The following is an 11,133-nucleotide window of genomic DNA, read 5'->3' on the forward strand; positions in this document are numbered from 1 at the left end:
TACAAATTTATGCTCTCGGTTTTTGTTTACTTATTACAAGTGCTTTTTTAACGATTTTTATTCCTGTATTTGTATGGAAAATCAAGTCAAGAGTCACTGAATTGAATACTTCGAAATTCACCTGTAGAATATCGGTTTATTCTCATTTGATTGGCAATTGACAGGCTTCTGAAAAGACTGTAGAATTTTGCCGATAAAATTCACGGCTTACAATGTTGTCGGCATAAGAAATTTTACCCATCTTATATTGTATTTCAATCTGTGTATAAATTCGTGGCTTTCAAATCTTAAGCGGATTTCCACCACCGGGGAAAACTTTGAGACGACCATAATCGGTATCGATCGGTGCAAGCTACGACGGAAAACGAAAAATACATAATAAATAAGTCTGTGAGACTTCCGCTTGTGGATTTTACATATATATACATATATATATTGTATATAAGCCTGGGAGTCTCCACGAAGCAGAAAGAATATTTACCTTCCGTTAGCGGTACATTTGCTTCTCTACTTTTACGAGGTATAGTAAACCGTCATTCAAATGAGTGAATTCCAAACTCTAGACTAGATCATGAAAAGTTTTGATTTTTGTAAGCGGAAAAGGGGTAGGCTGAAGAAAATTTTGTACACTTTTCAGGGCCGCTTCTTTTCGTTTTTTCTATTTTTCATAGTTATGTCCCAGCATCACTGGCTATAAATTATAATAACAACTCGCGGATAGTCATATCATCATAAATTCGATCAACTATAATTTAGTCGTTGAAGGATGCAGCACACTTGATATTCATTTAAATTCCGTTAAATTCAATGAAAAAACGTCGGCAAGTCCAAAAGCTCCATGCGACTTTCCGACTTCTAGAAATACATTCACAGTCACCTCGTTAGTTCGTACGTAATTCACTTATTTATTGAACCATCTTCTTGTTTCTAGAACTAATAATAGCTCGTCAGAAAGTGATATGAAAATGAAGAGTCGACGAAGAATTGATTGGAAAAAAAGATTTCAAAAATGGATACAGATTTTTTAAGTAATCTGACGACAAGAGTAAAACAGGTATAGTTTCACTCTATTGTGATGAAGTATGAAAATCTGAAACTATACTTGTGTCAGTGTGTACAAATAAACCGTTAACCTACCGCGAATAACAGATATCTGGTATTTCAAATCTAACCACGTATATTTCAGCCAGCCAAAAACAAAACGTAACTCAAGATTCTTCTTCAGTAGGTACAACGATACAAACCGAGGGGCTCATCACTCGTGAAATCTAATGTGCACTTTTCCGGAAATCTTTGAAATCTCATGAAATTTTCTGAAATATTTTAAAATCGTTTGAAATCTCTTGAAATCTTCTGAATTTTTTTGAAATCCCTGAAATCTTTTGAAGTCTTCTGAAATCATCTGAAATCTCTTGAAATGTTTTAAATTCTTTTGAAGTCTTTTGAAATCCCATGGAGTATCTTGTAATCATTTGAAATCCTCTGAAATCAAATGGAATCTTTTGAAATCCTTTAAAATCTTATAAAATCATTTAAAATCTTGTGAAATCCCCGCAACCTTTTGAAATGATCGTAATCTTGAGATCACGTGTACATCAAATCGATGCGTGATCAATCCCTCGATACAAACCGATGTCACTGTGCGAGATCTTGGGAAGCATTCGTCGAAAACGAAACGCTGAAAAAGTAGAAATCGTCGCTAAACTAATCGGTGGATGAACATTTCTGTTACAGACCTGCATGCTGGTCGACATATTCTGCGGGACGAAGATACTATCTGAATGGGCGGTAATCTGGCTTGGACTCCCGATCCTGGCCCACAGCGCGGCAAATCCCTGGATCTACGCGTTTCATCACGGCGAGATGCGCGTTGCCGCCGGAAAGATAGCTGAGGACCTGGTCGCCCTTGTCGGAGTGACGCCGAGTCGTTACGGATGTTCGCCGACGAGAAGAGGGTCCAACATGAACCTCGAGTTGGCGGAGGTGATAAACAGCAACGACGGGCACAGACCACGGCCGGAAGACTGCTTCGCAGCGAAGCACCACAGCGTATGCGCGAGCCGGAAGTGCCTCGAGATGTCGAGCAAAATGGCGGACATATCGCCGGAGAGAGACGCGGTCATTGGAAACTCGTCGTTGGAGAGCAGGGAGGAGGACATAGTCGAGGAGAACATCCACGACCTGACCAAGATGCTCGACCCGAAGTACATAGTGGACAGGAACCACGTGATAGACTCCAACCACAACATTGACAAGATAAAGAACCTAAAGTACCTGCTAGATCCGACCTTCAACAAAATCCGCCACCTACGCAGACTGAACCACAAGAAGATGAGCGGCAAGAACTTCCCCAGGTTCCACGACCCGAAGTTCATATCGTACCAGAACCTGAAGAGCGACGGAACCCTGAACCCCAAGCTACTCCAGCTCAACACCATGTCCGATCCCGTGTTAAACGCCGAGAGTCCCGCCGTCGAGACGAAGGACTTCAGCGAAGCGATTTGCACCCCGAGCCTCTGCACTCAGCGGAGGAATTCGAACCTGGCCTCGATGTCGGACCCGAACCTGAAGGCGGCAGCGGCCGGAAACGCGGCCGATGTAAATCTTCGGGTGTTTCCGGCCTCCAGGGTCGCCCCCGAGAATCACAGGTACTCGGTTCAGAGTCTCGACCACAAGTGCGATCACGGTCAACTGCACTCCCGGCACGTCATGCAGTGTCGACAGCTGATAGAGAACCAGAGGCGGCAGAACGGCTACGTGAAACCGCAGCTGACGCTCCACAGGCACGCGGATTCCGTCAGCCCGATACGGGACTTGCGGTTTCAGAACTGCGTACCGGTTCACACGGATGACGGAATATCGCCGAGGCCCTGCGGCGCTCGGTTTTGCCACCAGCACCAGGTACTGTCCCCGAGAAAAATGACCATCACGACTAACAGGCTGGCCAACTTTTATCACCCGGACTCGAGCCCCGATCCCTTCAGGCGACTGGGGCCCAGTACGGATCCCACGATGCGGTTGCTGCAGGCAAGGCAAAAACTGGAAATCCTGAAGCACTCGGAGTCCATAAACACCATCGAGCCCATGTCGCATGTCCGACTGCTCGAACCCTCCAGGGTACTGAACACCTTGACGGTGCCTACGATACACTCGGAGCCTCCCAGTCCGATAGACCCAATACCACTGGACCCGCTCAAGGAGGAAGAGACCCTCAGGGGCTTGGATTCCACCCGGTTTCCAGTAGCCGAACCCCTCAGGCCCGAACCGCCGGTTCGCCGGAAGGTTAAAAGTCCAGCGAGGCACTCGGACCCGATAGTCCCACCGGTTTTACTCAACTTTGAAGACTGCAGCGACATTCATCCTACGAACGGCATTTCCACCAACGGATGGGACAGTGATCGAGGGGGACTTTTCGACGGGGAAAGCCTGACCGATGTGCCCGTCGATTTGGGCAAGTCGAAACTTTCGGAGCCTGTTTTTTCCGAGCACAACTCTACCCGGCACAACTCCAGAAGACCGTCGGACTCCCGGTGGTCCGAATCCTCGCGGAGCCAGGAAATCCTCTCGAACATAACCGAGCATCGCATGTTCCCTTCGTCCTACTCGGTGAATAATTTTCAGAACTGCAACAGCGGCAGCGACCTCAACGACGTCGATTCCATCGACCCATTCATGTGCCCAGAGGCCCTGAGCTCGTCACTCCAGGAGTCCTTCTTCAGCGCCGAACCCTCGGTACCGGGTTCGGACGTATTCGCGTCCTTCGACGAGACCGACGAGATCGGATTCACCACCGACCTGCAAGCGGAGAGGGAAGTGCCAGGAACTCAGGAAGCTCCGATCTGCTTCACCTCCTCGATGTCCACGACAAATCTCAAGAAGGTCGAGACTTCGGAGATCGAGACCCAGAGCCGGTCAACGGAGTCCGTCTTCAGGGCGAATATCGTTCCCGATACCTGCGCCGTACTGAGAATCGAACCTTCGATACTCAGGCTCGAACCGTCGATACATCGGAGCAGACCTCACATACGACCCGGGAAGGGGTACATCCTGAAGGATCCTTCCAGACGGACTTTGAGGCTTGCTCCGCTCGCCATTCCCACACCGACGGACATCTCGACGCCAACTTTTGACTCGGTTTCCGAATTCAATGGTGAAAATGGCCTTGGCGTTGGCGTATGAGACTTGCGAAGGTCCGATAAAGTTCCTTCATTTTTCCCAATCCTTCATAGAGGGAGAGCTTGATCCTTAGCCGTAATATCGAGAGTTAATTATACACCGAAGTCAAATGAAGTTATAATAATTTGACGACGGCAATCGAATCGAACGAATCGCCAATAACGAAGCACACGAGTCGCTTACTTGGAAAGTGAGCGAAACGATTAAAGAATCTGACTCAATCAGCACTTATCGACAGAATTTATTGTCATGGAATCCTTGGACGCTTCATCCTTAGTGTCATAGCTGTATTTTTCGCCCACTATTGACCGATCCGTCAGCTATTGTCAAGGGTATGATATGCAATCGTCCAACCCTATTGTAAACGGGGACGGAATATCAATTGTATAGAGCCTGTGCCTGCTGAATAAACAGATAACGGTTTTAGCAGTACCGAAGGTTAATCCGAAACCTAGATTCAGCGAGCCATTAGAATACATATTTACGATAAGCGGAACTCACGATCTGATAACCAATTGATGTAAGCCACGCGAAAGAACAATTTTGTATATTTCAGGCGCAAGGACGCGGCATGGATTTACTATTATCGAGGAAAACGCTGCAGTGCCAGCTGCAGTCTATTCTTTCCTATCGGAGAATTATGTCAAAGTTGACGTTCGATATGCGTGTATCATGCATGTGCAAGTGATTCGTTGGCTTCATCAGCGTGTCTGGTTCTATGCATAGGATCATCTGCATGCTGCGGTACATCAAGGTTCAGGAAATTTAAAGAACTCGGTGATCTTGAGGAGGACGTTGTGGAAAATCAAAATTAAATTTTAAGATGTAAAGAATACGTTATACACGTTGGGAACCTGAAACACCAACAAGATTTTCAAAGAAACAGTACCTTGATTTTTAAAAAAGCACCACAATTCTTGTCATTCCATTAAAGGTTTGGCTCCCATTGAAAGTCCCTTTATATTTCATGTATATCATATCCTCTTTGAAAAAGTCAAAGCCAACGGTTTTGAATGGACTGCGCGGAATTCAACACTGAATGGTAATTAATTGAAAAATCTCAACTTGATAATTTACATAGTGATCAAGGTGACAGCAAACACTGAGATTATTTACTATCAGAGTAGAGATAGTGTATTTAAAAGTAAACTCTTGCGTTATTCAGACGGCAGATCCGACTTTGTGATAACTTGTTGAGGTGATTATTGTCCACAATTACCTCTTTTCTCCCACGACATGCATTCAAAATTGAGCTAATTGTAAAATACGAGATGTTGGGTACTTTGATCAGTGATCGCGAAGTAAAAAGAATCCCCGCCAAGTTGTATGTATATATTGTCTATGTAATTGGCTCATGTGCATATAAGGGACTTATCCCAAGCGCATGATAAGTGATTATTATTACTATTATTGTTGCTATGAGAAAAATTTTGACGTCTAATTGCGGCAGTTAGAATTGGTATACATGCGTATGGTTCTTAAATAATTTCGACGTTTGACAATAAAACGATCATTTATTTGTACCTATGTAAAAATTAACCGATTCACGAATGATAATGTGTAAACCATATAATAACATACCATAATAATATCTGAACAACGAAACTCGATCGTAGAGTGAGATTTGAGAAGCGTATCTGTTATGCGCAAAAACAGGGTCTGATATAATAACAATTCGTCAAGGAGATTCCCATTTTGTTCTGTCAATTCTCACGTAGTTCTTATTCTTAAACGCTTGCGGCGGTATAATATCATGTTTAAGGGAAAAAAGATGAAAATTTTTTGAAAAAAAGAAACGAAAATGATCCGCCAGTGTCCCCTCCCCCCCCCCCCCCCCCCCATACCGTTATATACGTGTACTTATAATACATAAGTATTTATGTACATGATATCATTTAGCTAGAAGGTAGAACAGTTCTAATATTAAATTGTTAATTATTATTACTATATTAATTCTATATCATAATACTATTCAAAACATTTCGTATTTGGAATTGAGAATTTTTGTAATAACATGAGCAACTTTTACCGTTACTAGCTGGAATCTATACAAATGTGTATATCCGTGTAACTCGTGTAATACATAGGTATGGTATACTGTTTACATTAAATGGAGTCAATTTGTTACAAGGGAGCGTGTAAATAGCTGGTGGCAAATTTTTATCCGTGACGTCACGAGGTGTACCTGTACAATGGCGTCACGACCGTGCAAGGTTGGACTGTGATAGAATAACGTGTCCTTAGTGGAACAATTGTGAATTTGTTCGTTCAAAGAAACGATGCTAATAAAGCTGCTGTAGTGTAATTATGAGCCCATGTAGATAAAGTCGTACGTCGGAATTTCAAAAAATTTCACATATAATTAGATAATAAGACGCTTGAGAGAAGAACTATAGAGACATTGATACTTTCGGTGCGAAGAAAAAAAAAATGAATAAACAAAAAATTGTAAATCACAAATAAATTATATCCTGGTATCTATAGCGAATAGATTATAAATTCTAGCTGTTGAATCTAGCGTTGAAATGAACTATGCAGATTATACTCAAAGATTGCAAACATAGCGCGGATGTTATAATCACATTATACACATAAATACGTAAATTTTTTAACACATCCTGCATCAAGCCGTAATTATACTTGTATTATAATATTATTATTATCATCACCAAACACTTGACGATTTCGAGATCGGTTATTTTATTTTTCTAAAGTTCGACTAAAACTACACTGCGCTAGTTGATCAATATTTTAAGCTGCCAAATATGTGTAAACGTACAGTTCCGTAACATTAACTTGTTACCGTTCCATTAAAACTCGCTCAACGATTTTACTCTACTTGCTCCCTTTCCTCCTCCCCCCCCCCCCCCTTCATCCCTCCGCAATCTTTCACCACACCCTCTCTCCGTATCTACGTTATATATTTCACACCCTCTAAGCAGTGATGAAAGGTCTTAACTCTATTCACCAACTGACAAGACTCAACATGCGCTGCAGTTTTCAATAGTCAAATGCATGCAAGTCTCTGATCCTTTTATACGCATACGTATACCCCTAATGCAAGATGGTGAAACATGCCTGTCGACCCAAATTTCGATATTAAATTCAAGGTATATATCCTCAATTAAGTTTTTACGTATAATTGAAGTTGTGCGAAGACAAGAAGTATCGTTGTTTCTTACTTCCAAACATTTATGATATTCACAATAATACCTGTTTAAATATTGTTTAGTTAACCTAAGATCCAAATATACTTACACACTGTATTATACTTCATATGATTACACTCCTGTCTACTTACCTGTAATATTTCATTCCTTGTACCAACATACCTTTATCTAAATTATTATACTTGTCTTACAATGTATACTTGTAATGCCAATTCAATATGAACTACTTTTTATACCTTGTACATTGCGTATGGATGTGATTATTTCTGTAATAATTGAAGTGATATATGTTATGTTATTCTTTGCTATTATACATTTACCTACTCATGTACCTAAACGGCGTCTTAAGTTGATATGTTAATTGAAAAACTCTCGCTTAAACTCGATTTCTCTTGATCAAAGGGGACGAATTTTTTTTCCATTCCATGTAGCAGAACCGTCCGTCTTGTATATTCTGATAAAAGGCCATCATTGTTTAAACAAATGGTAATAGGGTTGAAAAAATCTTGGTGTAATTGTACGCCCATGGTGAGAAGGAATGATCGAGTTATTGCTTGCAATTTGAGACGCTACCGTTCGTCATGCTATATTAATTATTTATATATCTGTACAAATTATAACTACATAAGCCTTGATATATTTTTATGAAATACAATCGGTTTATTAATAGTATTATTATCCAAACCATTCTTTAGATACGAATTACTACTGACCTTATTTTTATTACAATTACTTACTAATGAAATGTAATTTATTGAATGCTGGAACGCACTTTTATTCGAGATAGATTTAAATCTGTGTACACGAAAGTTTAAGTGATCGGAAAATAAAGAAGTTTGATACTGTTGTGCCCTAACTTTGTTCGAAAGTTGCATTCCTTAGAACGTTCTGAAATTGTACCTTTGCTGTAATATTATAATTCATAAGCGTTGGATCAAGAACACGTTCTCCATTTCCGCGAACATGCCGATCTGAGTTGTCTCAGATTTCCATCAGATGGCGCATTTCTGTTCGGATTCCTAACCGTAGCTCTGAGCCGTTTATGAGCGCACTAGTACAGTTGCCGAAAATCGGCAGATCAGTGCGGATGGTGTCCGAGTCTCGTCGGTCAGTGAATTGTGTTTCAACTCAGTGCAATTTCACAATCAGTGTATTTTGAGAAAGTGATGACTCAGGTTTCTTTCCTCAGCCCAGTGCAAAATAGTGATAATGGCTAAATTGGCTGCGTTTTCAACAGACAAACTCATTCTGCTGCACATCCTAGCGCAAGAAACGAAAAGGAAATCTCATTGAATCCCCGCGGAATTCCTAACTCGAACCTCAGTGACCCGCAAGCCCCTTCAGTTTTGTTGCGACGGTAACGTAGATTTCCTATTATTAAGTTATTACGTGGGCATGAATGACAGCTATAACTGCACTCGACCTTATTAACAAAACCAATAAATTACCGACGTACGTCGGTTATTATTATGCTGATAAGTCAAGTACAAAATCTGTGGTATTGACAGTCGGTAAGAAAAATCTACAATTCACCTGACTGCAAATTACTCATTGAGTCCAACGCTCATTGTATGTCATAAAAAGCCGCATCGACGTATGAAGCACTGCACGAAGCCGCGTCAGCGTTCACTGAAAGCGCTGTGAAAGCGTGCAGCCTTCAATGACTCACACGCTCACAGCTGGGAACATAACCTACAATTAGTAGCGTGATCTGATCTGACATATGATTGATCACAGAAGACCGGAGTACCGGAGAAGAGCAGTATTTGATTACCAATTATTTAAATAATAGTTTAAAATAACGATGGGAGAAATCGAGATTGAAAAACTGTCGTTGGAGCCAGCCGGGGACGAAGAGGATGTAGTAGACCCGTGGAATGTACAGAGTAAAAACGATGCCGGAATAGATTACGAAAAATTAATCAGTACGTAGAACATGGATTAAAGAAGATGCTTAAATGTAAACAAAAATTAGCGTTCACAGTTTCCTGTACTGCATAATGTTATTATTCGCTTCTACAGAATGGCTTATGTCAAACAGTACTGTTGGATTAGTATTGCATCATCTTAATTGACCGAACGTTTATCATATTCAATATACCATTTGAAAAAAATTCACCACTTTCGTATTTTTTTTTTTCTAGAAAGATTCGGAAGTTCTAAAATCGACGACGAGCTTTTAACTCGTTTTGAGAAGGTGACTGGAAAAAAACCCCATCACTGGCTGAGAAGGGGGATATTTTTTTCCCATCGAGATGTTCATGTGATATTGAACATGTACGAGCAAGGAAAGCCCTTTTACCTTTATACAGGAAGAGGGCCGAGTTCAGAGTCCATGCACTTGGGTCACTTGATTCCGTTCATGTTCTGTAAATGGTTACAGGATGTGTTTAATGTACCACAAGTAATTCAGCTGACCGACGATGAGAAGTCAATATGGAAGGACCTGAAGATTGAAGACGCAATAAAAATGTCTTATAATAATGCCAAGGATATTATAGCATGTGGATTCAATCCGGAGAAAACGTTTATTTTTTCTGACTTGGAGCACATTGGAAATAATCCAGCATTCTATCAGAACATGATCAGGATACAAAGATGCGTCACCTTTAATCAAGTTAGGGGAATTTTTGGATTCGGCGACAGTGATCCAGTCGCCAAAATATCTTTCCCTCCGACGCAAGCGGCACCCGCATTTTCTAGTACCTTTCCATTCATATTTAAAGGCGCAAAAGTCAACTGTCTCATACCATGCGCCATCGATCAAGATCCGTACTTTAGAATGTCCAGAGACATAGCACCCAGGATAGGATTCCCAAAACCAGCTTTAATTCACTCATGCTTTTTCCCTGCGCTGCAAGGATCAAAGACCAAAATGTCAGCCAGTGATAGTAACAGCGCCATATTCTTAAACGACACTCCTAAGCAGATTAAGAACAAAATTAATAAGCACGCATTTTCGGGAGGTCAAGCAACAGTCGAGGAGCACAGAACACTGGGAGGAAATTGCGAGGTTGATATTTCCTATCAGTGGCTCAGGTTCTTCTTAGAAGATGACGAAAGGCTTGTGGAACTCGAAAAAGTGAGAAAAGTATTAGTTCTTGCTGAACTAATGAATTTATACTGGACCAAATTATTCATTCGATCAATGTACAATAGTTCACAAAAATTTCAAATATTCTAGACTTATTTCTGACACCTTCCAAAAATCATCTTTTTCAGGGTTACACGGCTGGAGAAATTCTAACTGGAGAGCTGAAAAAAGAATTGATAGAGGTATTGCAGCCTCTGGTTGCCGCGCATCAAGAAAGAAGAAGCAAAATAACGGACGAAGTAGTCAAGCAATTCATGGTACCACGAGATTTAGGCTTCATTGCGAAAAAATAAATAGCAAACTATTTTAGATAGATACTAGCATTATGAAAACTGATCACGGCTTCTGACATTTATACATTGCAAATTTTATTTATTCCGGAAAAAAAGTATCAATAAAACAATTGCTCCAAATAGTGAAAATTTTCACGATTTATCAATCCTGCTATGCATTATATTGATTCATTGACAGGCGTCTTCGTGTATATAGTAGAAACACATTTCGAACGTGTCTAGCGTTGAAATTTGCGCATGCTGTCACGACTCGATATAAATCAGAGCGCATAAACAGCGCTGCATCATCAATGAATAACTGAGAATATCACAGAATGCGTTCATTCTGTTTATTCGGCAATGAAACGGATAAGTACGCGCATGAGCTCATTAGAACCACGCGTCGTAGCGAGGCTGCGTT

The 11,133-nt window shown here is 41.2% G+C and overlaps 2 protein-coding genes across 4 annotated transcripts in view; both read left to right on the forward strand.

The window, feature by feature from the left end:
* The window catches only part of LOC124297672 (uncharacterized), a 65,443-nt gene extending 58,441 nt beyond the window's left edge, over window positions 1–7,002 (forward strand). For all 3 annotated transcript variants that reach the window (XM_046748940.1, XM_046748941.1, XM_046748942.1), the window contains one exon: window positions 1,735–7,002. In XM_046748940.1, coding sequence (XP_046604896.1) covers window positions 1,735–4,179 — 2,445 coding nt within the window. In that variant the 3' untranslated portion in view covers window positions 4,180–7,002. The remainder of the gene's footprint in view (window positions 1–1,734) is intronic.
* A 1,852-nt stretch (window positions 7,003–8,854) lies between these two features.
* Window positions 8,855–10,853, forward strand: LOC124298869 (tryptophan--tRNA ligase, cytoplasmic). The gene is made up of 3 exons (XM_046751429.1): window positions 8,855–9,271; window positions 9,491–10,428; window positions 10,569–10,853. The coding sequence occupies exons 1-3, from the start codon at window positions 9,151–9,153 to the stop codon at window positions 10,731–10,733; spliced, it is 1,224 nt and encodes a 407-aa protein (XP_046607385.1). The 5' UTR covers window positions 8,855–9,150; the 3' UTR covers window positions 10,734–10,853.
* The last annotated feature ends 280 nt before the right edge of the window (window positions 10,854–11,133 follow it).

Source organism: Neodiprion virginianus, chromosome 2 (genome assembly GCF_021901495.1).
Source record: "Neodiprion virginianus isolate iyNeoVirg1 chromosome 2, iyNeoVirg1.1, whole genome shotgun sequence".
NCBI classification, from domain to species: Eukaryota; Metazoa; Arthropoda; class Insecta; order Hymenoptera; family Diprionidae; genus Neodiprion; species Neodiprion virginianus.

Coding starts and splice junctions, on each gene's coding strand:
- LOC124298869 (XM_046751429.1), top strand. CDS start 9,151: ATGGGAGAAATCGAGATTGAAAAACTGTCGTTGGAGCCAGCCGGGGAC. Junction 9,272..9,490: donor AGATTACGAAAAATTAATCA/GTACGTAGAACA, acceptor TTTTTTTTCTAG/AAAGATTCGGAAGTTCTAAA. Junction 10,429..10,568: donor GGCTTGTGGAACTCGAAAAA/GTGAGAAAAGTA, acceptor CATCTTTTTCAG/GGTTACACGGCTGGAGAAAT.